This window comes from Lacerta agilis, chromosome 13 (genome assembly GCF_009819535.1).
Source record: "Lacerta agilis isolate rLacAgi1 chromosome 13, rLacAgi1.pri, whole genome shotgun sequence".
NCBI classification, from domain to species: Eukaryota; Metazoa; Chordata; class Lepidosauria; order Squamata; family Lacertidae; genus Lacerta; species Lacerta agilis.
This window is the reverse complement of record NC_046324.1, coordinates 3,954,226-3,975,952: the sequence shown is the minus strand read 5'-3', so window position 1 is coordinate 3,975,952 and position 21,727 is coordinate 3,954,226. Positions and strand designations below refer to the sequence as shown.

The following is a 21,727-nucleotide window of genomic DNA, read 5'->3' as shown; positions in this document are numbered from 1 at the left end:
GTGGGGTGGCCACCTATCGGGGTGAAGAAGCAGCAGATACGTGCGCTCCCAAAGGGCTGGATTGCGCTTCAATAACTCAAGCTGCAGGTGCTGTCATGGCCTTCCTTCGCACATTTATCACAGCTATAACAACTTGCAGCATGGCTACTGAAACAACTGAATGACAAACTGCTTTCGTCAGTACTAAAACAAGTTTAAGGAATTTAATAGGCATTTTTAATTTAACGCACCCCAGCATGTCACTGCAGACAAGTAATTATCCAAATGGTTGTGACCCTCCTGCCTGGGGTGGTCCTGGCCTGAAGCCACCTATCATTAGGACCTCTAAGAAATCTCAGTGTTTGAAAGAAGCATCCCTTAATTAAGTCACAATACTGAGCATCCTGCAAGAGCCATTTTCTTCTTTGTGTATAAATCTCCCCTTGGCAGGCTGGTTTGAAAGAACATAGTGAACAACGTTCAAATGAAACAGGCTGCTATTTGAAATTCCTAGTGACTTTTCAGCTTTAAGGGAGAATATATCCTAATATTTGTAAATAAAACACATCCTTTTTTAAAAAGAAATATGTTACCACTCATCCCCAGCAATAATAGGGTGGGGTTCCCCCCCCACCAGGGAATGTGAATGAAATGGCCCACATTTATACGTGTGTGTGTGTGTGTGTTTAATTTACATTCAGTTGTATTGCTTTTCTTTGTTTCTTTATTCTTGTATGTTATTGAAGTATATGTTCTTGCTTAAATAAATAAAAAGCGCCTTTTAATTAAAAAGCAATGTCAGCAGCTGCTGTTGAAGCTCCAAAGGAACCCCTGGCTGTCAATTAATTTAAATGTTGAGTTGTTGTTGTTTTTAAATCATATTCTTCCTCCAATGAGCTCAGGACAGCGTGTAGGATCCTCACCTCCATCCTGCTTTCATCCTCAAATCACACCTTAAAGATGTGGTTGAGAACATAGGAGTGGCTCAGAAGCAGCCCATGAGCTTTGAGGTGAACCTGGCCATAGACCAATATTCTAGAACTGCTTCCTCTAACCTGGTGCCTTCTAGATATTTTAGACTGCAACTCCCATCAGCTCCAGCATCATAAGGTCATGCTGGGAATTTTAGTTCAAAACATCTGGAAGGTACCAGGTTGGCAAAGGCTGGGTTAGATATAAAATTATCCTCAAAATATTTAAATTTAAAAATAAAATACCACAATGTTTAAGGACCACCGGCATGATTTATTTTAACCTCTTTGCAAAAATAAAATAAAATAAAAAATCATTTTTTTAAAACACACACACATTCTCCCCTGTTTCAGTGACAACCCTACCAATTCATTAATCTTCATTAATTCTTACATCTTACATACACAACCATTTCTACGTGTGCAAAATAAGAGTTTGAGTTTTTGAGGGAACCATAAATCTTCTGACTTGGGGGAAATCATGCACCAGCTTCTTGTATGGGTAAGCCTTTCATTATAAGCAATGAAAACTGAATTGAAAACAAGCCCCTCCTACCTTAACAAGGAAAAAAGACACTCCGTACGTCCTCAGAGACCGAGCCAACTTCACGTATTTCACCTTAGCTTCAATTTCTGTCATTTCCCCGCAGTTTTTGTGTTCCTGCAAAGAGCCGCCAATTGATTATTTTGTTACCATAAGAAAAAACTATGAGGAAAAATAAGTCACATGCGCTTTTTGTTGTTGTTTAGCCATGATGTCCTCTTAGCCTTCCTCCAAAGGTTTTGAAACAGAAAGGATTCAAAACAGCAATCATCCATGGGAATGCCCAACCTCTTGACATTTTTATTTATTCATTCGCAATCTGTAGCCTCCTCTGTCCCCCAAGAGATCAGGGCTGGCTGAGGTTTTATACAAAATGGAAAAAATAATTCCACCAGCCCAGCTTCCAATAGCGAACAGAATGGCCTAGCCCAAGTCATTTTGTAGGCAGAGGCATAACAGCACATTTCCCTATCATCATACCGAAGGCTGGCTGCTATTTTGACACCTGACGCAGAAAACCCCACAAAACACCTCCTCCTGGGAGTAAAAATTCAAACACCCGTAAGTCAAATGTCAATTTAATTTCACGACACTCAAAACCAGCTGCCTGAGGCACTTGCCTCATTCTGCCTTATGATAGGGCTGGCCCAGAAGAGGGACAAGAAAAACGATGAAACACCTTCCGATTTATTAGATGTAGCCTTACGGCTTCCACCATGATGGCAAACCAGCCATCCCTACAATTTAGCTCCGCTGAAGGCTGGACCAAACCTTCCCTGCCCCTCCAGGGGGAATCTCTTCCTATCCCAATCCCCAGTGTGCCCTCAATCAAACTCACAACCCCCATTCCACCTTTACCTCTAAGCCTCCCCACTTCTGCACAATTTAAACTCACCTTACTGAACTCCACACTTGTGTCTCTCTGTTCCAAGTGTTGGTTTTTCTCCATCCACATTTCTGGAAGCTCTTCTGCCTGCCAGTCCACAATTCCTATACAACCCTTAGACCCCTTTCCTTCTTCTACCAATGTCAGAGAGAAAGACCCAGCAAAAATATTTGCTGTTTTTATTCTAACAGAAATGAAACAATTAGGAGGGAAAGCCCAGCTGCTTCCACTGAATTGCCCTTTTCTTTCCAAAAGCACAGCCATAATCTGTGAAAGTGTGTGTGTGTGTGTGTGTGTGTGTGTGTGTGTGTGTGTGTGTCAGCCTTCATTACTCTCTGGGATTCTCATGACATTCCAGTGCTGAGATATTAGCATGTGCAATGACATTTTCTCACGCTAGCAGGATCGCGCTCATTTTCTGCTGTCGGCTCTTTCCAAAATGGGCTGCAATAAATTAAACTGACACTGGGCATCTTCCTGGATGCCACTAACCAAAGGTGGATGATGTCTGTGCCAATTGAAAAGCAGAAAAAGGATACAGGAACATTAGGAAGCTGGCTTACACTGAGTCGGACTGTTGTGTCCATGTAGCTCAAGTATCGGCTACACTGGCTGGCAGCATCTCTCCTGGGTTGCCCCCCCCCCCGGCAGCTGTATCTGGATATGTCATTGAGGATTGAACCTGGGACCCTCTGGATGCAAAGCTGGTGTTCTATTGCAGAGCTACAGCCCTTCCCAATAGATATGCCAATGCTGATTTATACAGCTCTGGAACCCTTCCCCCCTTTCTTCTCTGGGCCTCTCAGGAATGGATGCCTAGATTTGCAGAAAACCTCTTTTATTGGGGTTATGTTAAGCCCCAGAGCTCCACGGGCTCTGGGCTTTCCCAAAGGGTCTATAGTAGTCAAGCCACTTGGGTTGCTGCAATTGATTTTTTGGATAGTTCTAAGTCCCGTTTCTCCATCCAGGGTCATTCCCAGTCTGCTCCTGGTGATGAAGCTTCACAGAAAGAAGTTCCTAGATCAGCCTCCTTTGGAACCAAAATGTCCTTTGACACTGACAAATTAGGGCTTTGCTAGCCAGATCTGCCCCGCCACCACCTATTATAGAAGTCTACTATTTGAACAAGCGCCTTTTGAGCCCTACCACCTGAACTTCCTCAATGAGCCAACAGAACTCATTAGGAGAGAAGATACGGGGCATGTAGGGTTCAGCGAGTGGGCAATGACCAAGGGGGTTATTTGGACAAAAGGACCACAAAAGCCCTTACATAACCACCTCCCCCCCTTCAAACACTCTGCTTTTTGCATTCCACATTACAACTGAGAACTGCTAAAACATTCTCATTTCTTGAAGAACACACTATAAAAAGCAAGGAAATCTTCCAACCACACACAAAATCTGAATTAGGAGAGCAAGTTTGCCAAAGGGGGAAAAGCCGTCTGCTTCTCTTACACTTGAGTTGGTGCTAGTTTATTGCCAAAGAGAACACACAGGGTTATGAAAGCAAAAGAGAAATACCACATATCTATATAAAGCATTCTTAATCACCTGAAATATCCTCTTTTCAGCTCCTCTTTGCTTGATGTATTCTTTCGGAAGGAATTCTTTCAGGCTGGAAAAAACAAAGAGTCACAGTTTAATGAAGAGACAACCGCCTCTGCCTCGTTTTCAAGCGAAGTGGACGTCAACCATTCGTTAATATGGCTTCTAGACTCCTTGGCAGCCTCCCTCTTTCCTGATTGGCTCCTCCTCCCCTCCCCTTCGAAGACAGCCATTCAGGGGAATCCACCTAAGAAGCCTAACTGAGTTGGGGAAGAGAGCAAGCAGCCAATAGGGAGCTCACCCACCCAGGTCCTCAGTGGGCACCTGACACTTCTCAAAGTCGCCACCACCAAGTCAGCCATGCGCGAGGAGCCCAGAGGAAGGATTCAGATCCATTCTGCTCCAGTGCCACGAGGCACTGAAAATACACCTGCCCATTGGAGTTTCAGCAGATTCTGTTCTCTCATGGCCTCAATATCATCATTATTACTTAATTGCGTAGGTGGCCCCCCTCCCCCTTGAGGTTCCCGGGGGAAGCTCAAGTACAGCAATTAGAAAATGTCAAAGAACCTGAACGAATACTGTTATTTTGAGATCCATGTAACATACTTCATTTTCCACAATGCAACATTTATTTCTTAGTATTGTTTTCATACCATTCAGTATACCTCAAGGAGCATCTCCACCCCCATCGTTCTGCCCGGACACTGAGGTCCAGCACCGAGGGCCTTCTGGTGGTTCCCTCATTACGAGAAGCCAAGCTACAGGGAACCAGACAGAGGGCCTTCTCGGTAGTGGCACCCGCCCTGTGGAATGCCCTCCCACCAGATGTCAAAGAGAACAACAACTACTACTTTTAGAAGGCATCTTAAGGCAGCCCTGTTTAGGGAAGCTTTTAATATCTGATGAATTATTGTATTTTAATATTGTGTTGGAAGCTGCCCAGAGTGGGCAGGGTATAAATAAATAAATTGTTATTATTATTATTACAATTTTATTCACTTGTCTAGTCATTAAAAATCTCCTCCTCCAGTATGGAGCACAGGGCACCTTCACATAATAAATCACTAAACAACTGTCTAAAGAAAAACTGTTACACTACATTAAAATACAGTAGAACGGCACTGTAGATACCTAAAGGGACCACACACCAAAGAAATTATGAACCAAATACCTGGATAAACAAAATGTTTTCAATTGGCATGTACATGTATCCACTGTGGAGGCATATAGATTATCCTCTGGGAGGACATCCATAAGTGGGATGCCACTACCAAGAAGGCCCTGCCTTGTGCTATTATGGATTCCCAAGCAAGGCATCTCCTGCTGATCATAACAAGGAGGTCAGCTGGCAACGGCGAAGGAGCTCTCTCAGGTAAGTTTCCTGTTTATGGGCTGTTGCATTAGAAACTTCACAATTAAGACCAAAACAGGACAGCAAATTCACTGGATGAATGTACGTATTTCAGCATTATTGCTAGGATTTCAATCGACATTTAACCAGAATTCTTAAACTGCTGAATTTCAGTGGCAAGTCTTCATTAAAGCATCACAGTGCTTGAGGTCAAACATGCAAAGTACATCTTCCTTCCACTTATAAGCCGGCACAAGCCACGTGAAAATGAAGCAGAGCTGTGTGACAGGATGGTGTCATGGCCCTGCCTTGAACTCAAGAATCAGATGTGGTAGAGTTGGCCAAGTCTGGGGCTGCTCCACCACCAGTTATGGAATTGGGTAGGGCTTCTGATGCTGGTGGTTCATACCCAACAGTGCCTGAGGCCAGTGGTTTGGAGTTCATGGAGGTGAAGGCTGGCAACCCAGAGCCTGCAGTGTCTGAGACAGGATCTTTGCAAATGCTGTCCTTTGAACTCAACCCACTAGTCACATGCCTCCCATACCTGCCCATCAGTGCAGAGGTCATATAAAGGAGCTCATCTTCAAGCCTGGGGTCAGTCCTGTAAGATCCAGCCTTCAGACCAAGTGAGTGGAGCTTGGGGAAAAGGACTGGAGGAAGGAGACTCCACAGGCTTCAGTTAACCTCCAGGCTTTGTTGCTCAGTTGGAGCTATCCGTGGTGCTGCATCCAGAAACCTGCCTTGCCCATGTGTGTGTACCTGATGTGCATGAGTGAGAACACACTGTTTCCTGGTGGAATGTGCCCTTGGCTTCAGTTCCACCATCTGAACTACAGCTTAGCCACAGGACCTCTGTGATAATGAATGGGTCTCTGAGCACGTGAATAATTGATTCTCCACCCCTCTATTAGTAGAATTCCAAGTCAGACCGTGTTTTCTATCACAGGTTTTAAGCACTAAAAACACCGAGGACCTCCTTGTGTATCACATGATAGATTTCAACTGCAGACTTGGAATAGCAGTATTGATGAAAAGCAAAATTCAGCCAGAACTCTGGTACTGATGAAATTTGGCAGCAAGTGAATGAATGGCAGGCTGGTTCAAGACACTTCAGTGCTCAAGGCAAAACTGGATTCTCTTTGCAGATTTAATAATAATTACTGAAAGGGTGGAAGATGAAGGGCTTCCATGCCACAGCTTCCTTAAGAGTTTTTGTCTTTAATTAACTATTCATTTATTATTTCAAATATTTATAACCCACCATTCAAAGACAGTGAATTTCTATGATGGCTATTTCACAGACTGAACCTGGCAGACTGCTACAGGGAGGGCAATCTGCAGTTTTGGGGCCACCACTTAAAAGGACCTGTCTCTTGTACCCAGCCCATCTGATTTCATGCAACAATGGGATGAAGAGGAGGACCCGTGACTCCAATTTAAAAGCAGAGGTATGTCTGTATGGGAGAAGATGTCTATTACAGTAATGCCTGTGACCAAGTTATTAAAATGACTCGGCAATGTCGGGGCTGGGTGCTGGCAAGTGGTTTGGAGAGAGTCAGAGAGGGAGCCAGGACCAAAAGGCAATCAGGATCTGAGGACAACCAGGAGGCAAAGTCAGAGAAGAAGCCAAAAGTCAGGTCTGAAGAGCAGAAATGCCAGACTAGCTAGAACTCAGATAGACCTTGTTGCACAAACAAGCTCAGAGAGAAAAGGAGGAGCTTTGTCTTCCTTCCTGTCTACTAGCCCAGTCTGAGTGTGTGGAGTCAGGCCAGATCAAGAAGGTCCTTTCCCAAGTAATAATAATAATAATAATAATAATTTATTTATACCCCACCCATCTGGCTGGGTTTCCCCAGCCACTCTGGGCGGCTTCCAAAAGAATGTTAAAATACAATAATCTATTAAACATTAAAAGCTTCCCTAAACAGGGCTGCTTTCAGATGTCTCCTAAAAGTCTGGTAGTTGGTTTTCTCTTTGACATCTGGTGGGAGGGTGTTCCACAGGGCGGGTGCCACTACTGAGAAGGCCCTCTGCCTGGTTCCCTGTAACTTGGCTTCTCGCAGCGAGGGAACTGTCAAGAGGCTGCAATTATGCTGCTCACCACAGGGGGGTCAGCAGTTCCCAGCAAGCAACAACTCTGGGTGTGTCATTGAGCATACATCCAATAGGTAGATACCGTCACCACTGGTTTCATGATTAATGTACCTGTATGAGGAAAACCTAAATAGTGCCCCTCTTCTATCAATTAACACAGGGTACAATTCACCAATGTGGTTTCATCTGCGAGCCCCATTCATGTGAATGGCAGCTGCACAAAAGCATGGCAATATACAAAGTGTGAATATGTTGAAAGGTATCAATGTTTGGGGCTTTGTTTACCAAAGGGGCGAGTGAGAGGGGACAAGACAGAGGTGTACAAAGAATGTATGGCATTGGAGATGGTGGATGGAGAGAGGTTCTTCCTCCTCTCTCATAACATTAGACCTAGCGAAGCTGAATGTTGGGAAATTCTAGACAGACAAAAGCCAGACTATGGAATTCAGTCCCAAAAGATTCAGCGATGGCCACCATCTTGGATGTCTTCAAAATGGGGTTAGACAAATTCATGAAGGAGGACAAGGCTTTTAATGGCTACTAGCCATGACGGCTATGTTCTACCTCTGGATACCAGTCTCTGGAAATCACAAATGAGCTTGTGGGCTGCTTGCCATTTGGCTGGCCACTATGAGAACAGGATGCTGGACTAGTTGGGCCTTTGCTCAGATTCCACAGTTAGGCTCTTCTCAGGCAAATGTATGTATCTCACAGATACAATAATCAGGGAGCTGTAATTGGTTTATGTTGTGCGTACACTTGGTTGGCAAACCAAGGGTGTGTGTGAAGCAGCCCTTGCTGTAGACATTCACTACCCATAAATGACTGGTAAGAAAGCTGTGAAAGGGACCCTTCTTGACACTGTCTCTTGTTGCTCTGCCTTAACTCAAGGCTTTGTTACTTACTGTTCATACCCGAAAGGGATGTATGAAAAACCCGGGGAGACACCTTCATTAAGGTAAAATGGCTCAGCAGAAAAGCACAATGAACTGCCTTCTGTTCCTTTGGAAATGATGGTTAAGTATAACATCGGCCTTCAGAAAAGACTCCATCCAATTAAAAGGAAATCATTTGTACAGAGTGGGGAAAGGGCGGAGAGAACACCCCCCGCCCCCAATAAATCATCCATCAGCTCTTTTTAATTTGAATTCTGAGCAGAATGCTTATGCCACTGAAGGGAACCACTTCTCTTCAGAGGGATACAAAAATTCAATTATTATGCAATTACATTATTTAAATGTATTTAAATACAAAGACAATCTATGTCATCATCTAATGTTCCTTCCTGTATTGAGAGAGTGTTTTAACATCTGTATGAATTATTCTGCTGTTCAAGCGCAACAATCAAAATTAAAAAGGTGACACAGGGCAGCAACAGCCCACTACCACTGCTAGGTACCTGGAGCTCCACTACGAGTTAAGGCTGGCCTCATATTTGCAAGGTCACACACATGCATTTTGTTATTATATATCACTACCCTGTGTATTGTTTGCTGAAGTACTCATATTGGCATGTTAGGGAAGACTCTGGGTGTGCAAAGGAGCATTCACCAGCTACAGAAAGGAAGGGGACTTCCTGGTACCTTGGTTTTTCTTTTTCAGAAGTAGAATAACAACCCAACCCACAGATCCTGCAAAAACACTGCTTTAGCCTTTGAATAGTTGCATTGAGGGGAAAGGCAGAGGCAAGGTGTTCTGGACAAATCTCCACTCATGGCTCATGAAGGATCCCTGCTTCATCAGCAGAGACCCTTTGGTTTTTCCTTCCGGGCTGTCTGTCATTTCTTAAAGGAAACAACAGACAATACCACCACTGACAGATTGCTGTGAATATTATTCTTGCTGCAGATGCTGGATTGAGAGCCACAGTGTTCCCCTTGGTGGGAAGGAAGATTTGCAGACATTCCACAGAAATATTTTGTACAGAAACTGCACACAACTGCACAAAAGATTGACGGGTGAAATAACAGTAAAACTAAGGCAAGGAATTCCCAGCAAGAAGAGAAACCACCTCATGAAGGATCAAGGTTCTAGTCTATCCCTCTCTCCTTGCCATGCTAGTGTTCTGCTTAGAGCAGCCTTCACCAATCTGCTGCCCTCTGGATGTTGTTGGACTACAACTCCCATAATCCTCAGTAAGCGTGGCTATATTCCTATCAAGCACAGCATCTTAAATTTATGCTGGCTGGGAGCTGTAATCCAAAGCAGCTGGAGGGAACCGGGTACCTAAATCAGTGTTCTTCAATCTTGGGTTCCTGGATGTACATAAGAAGGTCTTTCAAAGGATGATCCGCTGCCTCCAGTCTAAATTGATATGGTCCTCCCCACTACCACAGGTCTCTACCACCTCACTTTACTGGGTGCACAAGTCTAGACTGAGAGGGAACACTGTGAAGGAGCAGCAGCAACTGCTGGCCTTTGGTGAAATTCTCATCGAGAGCTTTATAACACCATTACCTGCTTTCTCAACGAGAAAGCCCAGATCTGTTTTTGTGGGATCTTTCCCCGGCTTCTCAGAACACAGCCTGAAAACCACTGGGCTAGAAGAGTTATTGAAGCAGCACACAACAGTTTAACCCAATGTGTAAAGATCGTTGGACCAACTTACTCTAAAAATCCAGGTTTGTGCTTGTGCTCAACATGAGGCCCAAACTGGATCTGCGCTTGGAAACCTCCAAATTCGCACGCTTTCTCAAACGACACTGGATGGGAACCATTCAGAATATCATCACGAGCCTGGAAAGCAAGGGAAGAAAGAGACCGTGTCATGTGTCTGCTTCGTCACCTGAAAAGAATGCTGACTCCTGACCTCTGACACCTGGGTGCCAAAGATCCGCCAGTCATAGCAGATGTGATGGAGCTAGATATTGGCCTCAGTGGACAAACAGTCTGTCCTGGAATAAGGCACCTTCTAATGGTTCTTGATTACTGGGAAGTTCTGCTACATAAACCCCACTGAAATAAACAGGGGCTGTGCAAAAGCACTGTGGCTTGCTATGGCACCATCTGATGATGTCACTTGATGGCTCACATCTGAATGCACCACTGAAAGACACGTAGTAAAAAACAACTTTTTAGTAGTTTCTGGGGAAACAGCAGAGCTGAACACAGCTTTGTAAATACTGACATGGAGATGAAGAGCATTAGGTGTTATCTGGAATATTTCTGATTATTCAATTAGATCATTTAATTTCTATACCACTTAATATATTAAAAATATATCTATGTGGAGTACAAAAAACTGAAGACAATTTAAATAAAATATTACAAAAATGTAAAAGTGTTGCATTAATACTAAATTTTATATCTATCTATCTATCTATCTATCTATCTATCTATCATCTTCAGGCACACACTCCCTCTCAGCCTCTGGGTTCTCAGCCAGGGTCCAAACAAACTCCCATCTCACTCACAAAAATCTCACAATGAGAAGAGTTCCTGGAAATGGCGGACATCACCCTAGTCTCCCATGCTAGACTTGCTTTTTATGGACAGGCCCAAGGTGGATGGCACTTCCTCAGGCTGCCCTCGGCTGTGTCCCACTCAGCTGCACTCTCCACACCCAGTTCCAGGGGCAGCAGGTTTGTTGAGCTTCCGGGGGGTCCAAAGCATGAGGAAATAGTGCTAAGCAGTACAGTGGTGCCTCGCAAGACGAAATTAATTCGTTCCGCAAGACTCTTCGTCTTGCGGAAATTTCGTCTTGCGAGGCACCTTTTCCCATAGGAACGCATTAAAATTTAATTAATGCGTTCCTATGGGGAAAAAAGTCCGGGGGCCCCTCCCGACCGGCACCGGAGCCAAGCCAAGCCGCGTTTTAAGACTGCAGTGAGCGAACAGCAGCGCTGCTGTTCGCTCGCTTCAGTCTTAAAACGCAGCTCCGCGGCTCCGGGAGGGAGGGAGGGGGCCGTGGGATGATGCCCGACATCGGGCATGATGCCACGGCCCCCTCCCGACCGGCACCGGAGCTCCGCGGTGCTGTGTTTTAAGACTGCAGCGATCGCTGCAGTCTTAAAACGCAGCTCCGCGGCTCCGGGAGGGAGGGAGAGGGCCGTGGGATGATGCCCGACATTGGGCATGATCCCACGGCCCCCTCCCGACCGGCACCGGAGCTCCGCGGTGCTGTGTTTTAAGACTGCAGCGATCGCTGCAGTCTTAAAACGCAGCTCCGCGGCTCCGGGAGGGAGGGAGAGGGCCGTGGGATGATGCCCGACATTGGGCATGATCCCACGGCCCCCTCCCGACCGGCACCAGAGCTCCGCGGTGCTGTGTTTTAAGACTGCAGCGATCGCTGCAGTCTTAAAACGCAGCTCCGCGGCTCCGGGAGGGAGGGAGAGGGCCGTGGGATGATGCCCGACATTGGGCATGATCCCACGGCCCCCTCCCGACCGGCACCAGAGCTCCGCGGTGCTGTGTTTTAAGACTGCAGCGATCGCTGCAGTCTTAAAACGCAGCTCCGCGGCTCCGGGAGGGAGGGAGGGGGCCGTGGCATCATGCCCGACATCGGGCATGATGCCACGGCCCCCTCCCGACCGGCACCGGAGCTCCGCGGTGCTGTGTTTTAAGACTGCAGCGATCGCTGCAGTCTTAAAACGCAGCTCCGCGGCTCCGGGAGGGAGGGAGGGGGCCGTGGCATCATGCCCGACATCGGGCATGATGCCACGGCCCCCTCCCGACCGGCACCGGAGCTCCGCGCCGCCGAGTTTTAAGACTGCAACGATCGTTGCAGTCTTAAAACGCAGCGGCGGGGCTCCGGGAAGGAGGGAGAGGGCCGTGGGATGATGCCCGACATTGGGCACGATCCCACGGCCCCCTCCCGACCGGCACCGGAGCTCCGCGCCGCCGAGTTTTAAGACTGCAACAATCGTTGCAGTCTTAAAACGCAGCGGCGGGGCTCCGGGAAGGAGGGAGAGGGCCGTGGGATGATGCCCGACATTGGGCACGATCCCACGGCCCCCTCCCGACCGGCAGCGGAGCTTACCTTTTCGCTGCGGTCGGGAGGGATGTTGTCCGCCTCTGCCATTTTGGATCGACTGCGCATGCACAGTCGATCCAAAATGGCGGACGCGGACATCACCCCTCCCGACCAGAGCGAAAAGGTAAGCCAGCTTACAGTGGTACCTCGCCAGACGAATTCGTCTTGCGAAAAACAGGCATAGACGAATTCGTCTTGCGAGTCAACTAAAAACTCGCAAAACCCTTTCGTTTTGCGAGTTTTTCGTCTAGCGAGGCATTCGTCTTGCGGGGTACCACTGTACTATTAAATATGGACTCTCGCTTGACACACTCACTTTCCCCAGTGAGTTTTCCCTCTTCTCTTTGTGTACCCTACATCTTAATAAAATACAAAGAGGAAACCACAACAAAAACAATGGCTTTGTGGTTCAGGGGATAAGAGAGGATATGCGTGCAGGGTGTGTGTGCATGAGGAAATGCTATCTGTACTTGATTTGGGACAGCATGTTCACACATCCATGCACTCGTCAAGTCTTATTTTGTCTATAGCCAACAGACATTACAATATAAACATAAAGCGCCTATGTGCAAAACACAGAGGGCAAAAAGTTGGTCCAATACGGCAGGGATAAACCCTCAGAATACAAATAGGATTTAGAAAATTCCTTTAGTTTATTAACACTTCCCCCTAACATTTAGCATTAATAATGATTCAAAAAGGCCCCCTTATCTTATTTTGCAGCTAACAGAAATAAAGGTACCTTATTAGCTGAAGAACTTATCTATACCAGCCAACAGCCAACTTATCTTAAAATGGTCTGATATGCCTCCTAGGAAGGTCTGAAATGGAAGAATGAACTTAACCCTTCGTGGATTACATAAAGGACAGAAAGATATAGTGCAGTACACCTTCCATTTGGCCTGTTCTACAGAAACAAAGAACATTCCTTTACCTATTAGAAAATCCAGCCCCATGGTATTCACACTTGTAAGTCACCCCTGGATGTTGCTGTCAACAAGTGATAAATGTGTATGTCTGAACTCAAAGGCTTCTTTCTGTTCTGAAGCTAGGATAGCTGGTAAGGAGAATAGGGCTTGGCCTGATGCAGAGCTGGAGAGGGATTTCTTGATTCCAGCTCTAGCATACCTGAACATAAAGCAGATTTAGTTGAACAGGATCTCTCGAGTCCACGTTCTGGTCCGAGTAGAAGAATTTGCGTCTCAGCAGAAGCGTCTCGTTCTCGTCCACTCCTTGCTCCCGAAACGTTCGACTGTGATCTAACCAGTTTACTAAGCGGAGAAAGAAAAAAAAAGAAAAAAAAGACTCACAATATGCACATTACTATCACTCAGTCTTTGGACTACAATTCCCATCAGCTGTGCTAGCTGGGGCTGATGGGAGTTGTAGTCCAAAACATCTGGAGGGCATCAGGTGGGCACCTTTCTTTCTCCCTCTTCTTGCAAATGCAAGAGCCAGGCATTCCAACCAAAACACGCACACACACAGAGAGAGAGCGAGAGAGAGAGGCATAACCTTTTCAAATGGGCTGAGAAGTCAGTATTTCAGCAGCAAAGCCTTCCCCCACCAAGTGCCCCAGGCGTAGCTTGCCTCCAACTCCCATCAGTCCCAGCCAGCATGGCCAGCAATCAGAGAGGGTGTCTGGAGCTACAGTCCAGCAACATCTAGAGGGGACCTGCTTTCAAGAACATGAAATGAAATGGCAATTGTCTTGTCTATAATTCGAAGTATATACAAATGATGGATATATATAAAAAAGGTAAAGGACCCCTGACAGTTAAGTCCAGTCGCAGACGACTCTGGGGTTGCAGTGCCCATCTCGCTTTACAGGCCGAGGGAGCCGGCATTTGTCCGCAGACAGTTTTTCCAGATCATGTGGCCAGCATGACTAAGCCGCACGCTGTTTACCTTCTTGCTGGAGCGGTACCTATTTACTGGTATCTACTTGCACTTTTTGGCATGCTTTCGAACTGCTAGGTTGGCAGGAGCTGGGACAGAGCAACGGGAGCTCACCCTGTCACGGGGATTCGAACCGCCGACTTTTAAATCGGCAATCCCAAGAGGCTCAGTGGTTTAGACCACAACGCCACCTGTGTCCCTTATAACGATGGATATACAATTATGTAACTTTCTAAAGTCCAAATTGTAGATACACATTCCTGATAACTCCTCAAAAGGAAGCCAGCTTCATTGTCTGCATCCATCTGTCTCAAGACAGCACCTCTGGAGGTAAAGTCAAACTGCTGCATGAGCAGCACCAAAGTGACCTCTCTGGGGAGCAAGCCTGGGCAGTGTGCATGGAGGTCCTGGGCTGCCCAGATGACAAGGTCCCACTCCTGGCCTCACTGATGTAGTCCAAAGGAAAGCAGAAAGCTGTTTGGCACCAGCTTGGCTGCTGGAGTTACTGGAAGGAAACGTACAAGGCGCCATCCAGCCATCTTAGGAACTCCACTCCAGATTTGTGTAGGGTTCACTCCTTAGCCTTTTCTCCTCCCGAAGATATCCCTCAAGGCAGTGGAGGATTAGGATCATAGTTTTCCTTCTCCTAGATGGGCTCCCTTCCCAGGTTGATGAGCCTCAGCTGACCCTTAACACCCATCTACAGCACATGCAGAAACTGCCTGCTTAACTGTTGGACCCACTATTGGTCTTCTCCCCTCAATCTGCCACAGCCTGTCTTCGCATGCAGGAGAAGTCATTAACTCACTGGAGGTGTGAGATGGGCCAGTTGAAGCCACTTCTGGGGTGCGGCCACTGTAGCTACATATACAGTATAGTGGTGCCTTGGTTCTCAAACGCCTTGGTACTCAAACAAGTTGGAACCCAAACACTGCAAACTTGGAAGTGAGTGTTCCAGTTTGTGAACCTTTTTCGGAAGCTGGATGTGCTCCGTTTTGAGTGTTACACTTCCGTTTTGAGTGTTAGGCTGAGGTCTGTCTGTTTTTGCTATTTATTTTGCATTGTTGCAGCTTTTTTGTTTAGTTTTTGTGGCTGTGTGGAACCCAGTTCAGCTATTGATTGATTGATTGTGTTGACTGCAGTACATTGTTTATTGCTTTCATTTTATGGATCAATGGTCTCGTTAGACAGTAAAATTCACGTTAAATTGCTGTTTCAGGGGTTGTTTTTAAAAGTCTGGAACGGATTAATCCATTTTGCATTACTTTCTATGGGAAAGCGTATATAATCCTTACAACAACCTTGTGAGGTAGGTCAAGGGCAATACAAAAACTAACTCCCAGCCCCAATCAAAACTGAATCTGTTCTAATCAAGTACCCAAGCAAATTCTCCTTCTATAGCAAGTTTGCGGCAGATTGTTGCCTTGTGTCTTTGACTGCACATTACATATAAGCACACATGTATGGCTGTGTATTGGAACACACGCGTAATGAAATCTTTAGCTTGAAGTCTCACTGTTCTATGAGGATATTACAATGGGGTTGAACTACATCTTTCTATATGTTATTAGCCTACAAATACTTTACAGGAACATTTTAAAGAGCATTCAGAGTTCATATTTTGGCAGGTGGGTGTTTATTTATTTATTTATTTATTTATTGCATAAAGTTTATACACTGCTGGATTGTGAAAAACTTTACAGCAGTTTACATAAAGAATAAACCAATGAAACCATTGTTAAAAACAACTGTTTTAAACATGAGCAATTAAAAATCAGCAATAAACAAAAACCAGATTAAAACACCTGCATGTTTGTGGCCAATGTTAGTCCTACTTTGAGCAGACCCATTGAAATGTATGGGAATGACTAGCCTAGGTACATTGATTCCAATGGGTCTTCCATGAGTAGAACTTGGTTGGATACAACCCATAATTTCTACCACCCAAGTGTAGGGGTGTTGTTTTTTTTCTGTTGTGAGGAAAGTTGCCACACCCCAGACTCATAACTACATATTGATCTACGCAATCCTCAAGATTACGGCATTTGTCTGGAAAATGGAATTGGGCCAGTATCCTGTCCAGGAACTATCAAGACTGCAAAGTTTACTGTCATTGCACCTAGGTATTCTGCACGTGCTAAGAATTATAGTATAGGGAAATGGATTTGGCCTTCAAAAGCCCTTTTTATAAATTAACCCAAGAGGTGATTAAATGCCGCAGTCTCACTCTGCAGTCATCAAGCTCCTTTGAGAGCTGGCCTGAGCACTCAAAGCCTCACAGCACTTCCTCCTCATTCCCACAGAACTGCTTGACGCTTCGTTCTCCCTGGCTGGAAGGATTCCAGTTATGTGGGGGAAACACTTGGGCCCCAGCTGACAGAGCACGACAGTTGCCTGTCAATGATGGGAAGGACCTTTCTGAGTCCCTCACCCTGGAGAGCAGGGCCAGCCGGCCAGTCTGAAACTTCCTTGAAAGCAGCTGAACTGTTGCCACGAACAATGCAGCTAGTTCCAACCTTCAGAGAATGCTTATTTATTTATTTAGTTCACAAAATTTATATACTGCTTGATTGTTTAAAAAAAAAGCCTTGAAGCAGTTTACAAAATGAATGAAACAATGAAATTATCAGTAAAAGAGAGTTAAAAACAGCTGTTCAAAACATTCAAAAAAACAAATTAAATCAACAGTACTGTACGCTAAAAACCAGATAAAAACACATGTCAAACTTCTGCTTATCTGTATAGGCTTGCCTGAACAAAAATGTTTTTAGCAAGTGCAAAAAAAGTGTACAGTGAAAGTTCCTGCCTGGTGTCAATAGGCAGGGAGTTCCAAAGTGTAGGTGCTGCCACAGTAGAAGATCAATTTCTTACAAATGTGCAACAAGTATTATGTGGGACCTGTACCAGGGCCAGTTCTGCAGACTGAAGTGGATGAGTGGGCATCTATGGGGTAAGGAGATGTAGCAGAATGTGGGGCAGTGTTATACATCATAGATGCAGCTCATGCTGAATTAAAGTTAAAAATGAACAGGATCACTGCAAAAGCCTTGTTTTGGTCTCATTTGACCTATTATAAATTTGCTTTGTTTCTCCTTTCCTCAGTTTTGATTTTTAACCGAACAGCAACTTTAAAACCTGCATGGGAGGTGAAGCCAGGATACATCTATGGAATTGAAATAAAATCAATAAAATAAAGAAGCCCTTGCCAAGCTGTGCATGGTTAACTTTCATCTTGGATCACTGTCAGAGTTACAAAACAAAGTGAGGATTGCTTTAGCTTCCTTTGCAAACACTATTGATATTTTGGACTGCAGATTCCAGCATATGAAAGCAGTTCACTGCATTGACCTCCAGCATCTAAGGTGAATAAGGTGACACACGGGGTGGGGAGGGGAGAGAGAACCTAAATAGCACTCCTTACTCTTGTAAGAGAAGTGGGCAGCAAGAGACCCCAGGCTGGTCAAAAGCCAATTCTAGCAAGAAGGGGGAAAAGGCAGCAGGGGAGGCAAGGGGAGAGGAAAGGAATATGTGTAGCTGTTCCCTAGGAACTTCTGTTGTTCCATTGCAATATATAAAGGATCCTATCCTTGCACGCCATGCATTTCATCAAATCATACAGCTGATTCTGGACTCTCATTCGCTAACCTAGTTTAGTGCACACATATAGGCACACACCAAATAGGTGGGGAAACTTCTCTGCATTTTTATGCTCAGATTTACGAGCACATGTGAAAGGTGAAAGGATGATGTGATCTTGCGTATGCAATTATATTTATACGGCATCATCAGGGCGTGCCTAGTGCTTTGTGAAAAATGAAAGAGGATATCACCCTCAACCATTTTGCCCACCCACTCACTCCAAAGCTCGGAGGATCACCAACTCCTGCAACAGGTCCTTCCGGGCCAGAAGTCATAGCTTTGCTAGAATCAGAATCTGAAAAGAATCAGTCCTAGGGACCGTCCTTATCACCCACCTACAGCTGCAGAACAGCTAGCTCCTTGGAGGGTAATGGGGGTCACACAAAGCCCAGGCCTGCCATCTTCCATAAGACTTCAGAAAGGCTTCTGCAACTTGCTGAAGCAACAGTTCCCTTCTAGGCAGGGCTCTGTCCAGGGTCCTGACCTCACCTAGCTCAAATGGGGCTCTGCCGCATCAGCTGCTATGTTAAGAGGCATCACAACCATAGAACCTGCTCCCTAGACAGCTTGGAAACCTGCCAGGGCAGGACAAAGGATAGGTCCCAACCCCAAGGAGCATGCATGGTAAAATATCAGAGAAAGCGATGAAGGCAGGGGTAAAACGATGGAAGCAATGTGCAGTTGTTTCTGTTGGATGGACTTTGGGGGCTTAGCTACCAAGGGCTTTGGATGGGGGGGGGGGGTTGTGCAAAAGGCTTCGTGGAAGCAACAGCCAGAAGCAGGGCTTACTGTACAGCAGGACCAAGATTTATAAATAAAGTATTTTCCAGTTTCCCAACACATTCAAACATCCATGTTCTTCAACACTGGACATTCTTCAACATTTATGCACTTAGGGAGACACAGGCCTGGTTCACACACAGTGCTAATCCATGGTTTAGCAAACTGGTTTAATAAACCATAGCTTGCTTGCTTATCTGAATCCTTCCTAACTATGTTTTGTTTATTGCAAACAAAAAATGATATTGCTCTCCCAGGCCATCCACCATTGAAAAGGACCCAGGGGCGTAGCACTGCAACAAGGAGCGCCAAAACCAAACGGCTGAAGAGATACAAAGCCCACCCCAACTCCTGGAACCAGCAAGGAGACAGACATAGGGGACAAATAATAATAACCTTCACCATTACTATTACTTAACTCCTGAAAACCATTTTTATTTTTTTATTTTGAACCTTCTCCCCCTCAGTCTACCTAGACCTATCACTTTCAGATTTTTGATTTCTAACTTTGAGTCAGGTTTTAAATCCTACCCCACCCCTATTTTTTACTTTACCACTTTCCACATCTAATTTTTCTCTGCACACACACCCCTTTTCTTCTTTTCTTTACTCGTTTCTTGTCTGCCTTTTTCTCTCTTTCCATTTTCCCATTTGTGTGTAGTGGTGTGGGTGGGTGGGTGTACAACTCCCCCCTTTGGCCCCGCACCTATCTGTCTCTTACATGCCTGCCTATTAGAGCCCCTGTGTCACCTGTTCATTTGTCTGTCTGCCTGCCTGCCTGCCTGCCTGCCTGCTTCTTGCTTTGTCAACACTGGCGAGGCAATCATGGGGACCCAATAGAAATCCTCAAAACAAAGCCCAGATGTGACAAAAATGGCCGCCTAATCCTGACACTTGGCCAAAGCCACAATGAACAACGCCTGTACAACTCCACAGCACCCAGGAATCACCACCACCAAAACAATGAACCACAACATCCCCCCCCCACTCCAAAAGAACAACACACATATCCCAGGACAAGGTCACCAGGAAGATTAAGATGGCACCAGCCAGGGAGATGGCAAACAGCATAGAGATCACGGCATCCCCCATGATGACGACAACCCAACAAGAAAATGGGACCTGAGGGAAATGGAACTGGGACTAGCAGAAATAATGAAGAACAGAGTGACTCCCCTGGAGATAATAATCAGCGATCTTACCTCAAAGTGGAAACCCTCACCAGCACCATATCCACTCTAGAAAAGAAGAACCAAATGCAAGAAAGACTAAGAGAGCAGGTCTGAGAGGAAAACACACACGTGAAAAATGAATTTGCTGAACTGATAAGCCACCAGGAAAGAGAAAGCATGGAAATGAGAATTAAACAAGCGGACCTCGAAGTTCCCAGTAGACACTGCAACATCCACTTCCACAACTTCCCTGAAAAAGCAGAGGACAAAAGCCCAGCAGACCTCATTGTATGCTGGCTAAAAACCACGATCCCAAGAGACATCATTGCGTGCTTCGCCTGCTGTAAAAAGAAAGAAGATGGAACAATCTCTGATATGGAGAAAACTCCATCATGGCCTTACAGGATTTATTGCAAGAGACCCTAAACCGGAGAAAAAACCTACACCCATGTATCCAATGTCTTCAACAAGCTGGAATCAAGTACCGATGGGGATTCCGCTTTTGCCTTACTGTAACCACAAACACAGCACAGCACACGGCCATCAACATACCTGAAGCCCTGCAACTTCCCCACCCAGTGATGTTCCAGGACAGTAGGTGTAAAGTCTGTTTTAGGGTTTGAAACTGATTAGGGGAATTTAATCAATCATGTTCAGTTATTAGATTCAGAGAAGGATTTTGTTCTACACAAATACAACTGTTTCCCACAGCTTGGGGTAGGGGGCATGTTGGTAGGTTCTTTCTTGGAGCGCAGGAAGATAACCCTCCATCCCTTTCTTGGGCTTCTTCATCTGATATTCCTTGACCCTGAGGAACTTCTATAGATGTCAAACAGTTGCAGACACTGGATCTATTATCAGTCTCTACCTCCGATTCTTTGATCTCTTTCAATATGTGGCCCATAGAGACAAGCCTATCAATGACTGTTGCTCTTCCTGAGGGAGGTATCTATAGGAGCTAAGAAAATAATCTTCCAAGTGGTTCAAGAAATGCTCAAATGCCTGAGATGGTTTGTTCAGAGGAATCTGCTGATCCTTTTGACCCTCCTGATTATATTGCAGTTGAGGATGGTTCTGGCCATGTAGCTGTTCTTGCTGAGCAGGAAGTATATGCAAAGCAGTTTCTTGCTCACTGATCTCTAGAAGTTCTTGTGCTGGAGATTTAAGGTTTGCATATTCCTGTTGCTCACTGCTATGGTGAGATCTGTATAACGCGTGCAGGTCTACTTCATAGTCCACGCAGCCTATATGGATATGTGGTGTAAGTTCTTTTACGTCATAGTTTGTGTCTGATGCTCATCCAGAGCTATATCTGCAGTCTCTTTTAATAGATTCTCTTTATCTGGACTGGGTTGAATTAGTGTGTTGAATCTTTCTAATGGTTCATCCACTGATGGACAGTATGGGGATTCCAGGGTCAGCATAGAGGCAAATGAGCAACATAATACGTCATGGGCCTTTGTGTCTGTCAGTGGGCCAATTTCAGACCTCACCTGGAATACTGTGTCCAGTTCTGGGCACCACAGTTCAAGAAGGATACTGACAAGCTGGAACGTGTCCAGAAGAGGGCAACCAAAATGGTCAAAGGCCTGGAAACAATGCCTTATGAGGAACGGCTTAGGGAGCTGGGTATGTTTATATGATAGCCATGTTCAAATATATAAAAGGATGTCATATAGAGGAGGGTGAAAGGTTGTTTTCTGCTGCTCCAGAGAAGTGGACACGGGGCAATGGATTCAAACTACAAGAAAGAAGATTCCACCTAAACATTAGGAAGAACTTCCTGAAAGTGCGAGCTGTTCGGCAGTGGAATTTGCTACCAAGGAGTGTGGTGGAGTCTCCTTCTTTGGAGGTCTTTAAGCAGAGGCTTGACAGCCATCTGTCAGGAATGC

The 21,727-nt window shown here is 45.5% G+C and overlaps 1 protein-coding gene across 2 annotated transcripts in view; it reads right to left on the bottom strand.

The window, feature by feature from the left end:
* Window positions 1-21,727, bottom strand: part of LOC117056322 (talin-2) — a 154,503-nt gene that overhangs the window by 52,909 nt on the left and 79,867 nt on the right. For both annotated transcript variants that reach the window (XM_033166532.1, XM_033166533.1), the window contains exons 6-9: window positions 13,474-13,616; window positions 9,982-10,109; window positions 3,932-3,995; window positions 1,507-1,611 (exon numbers count right to left, since the gene is read on the bottom strand). In XM_033166532.1, the coding sequence (XP_033022423.1) occupies window positions 1,507-1,611; window positions 3,932-3,995; window positions 9,982-10,109; window positions 13,474-13,616 (440 nt within the window). The remainder of the gene's footprint in view (window positions 1-1,506; window positions 1,612-3,931; window positions 3,996-9,981; window positions 10,110-13,473; window positions 13,617-21,727) is intronic.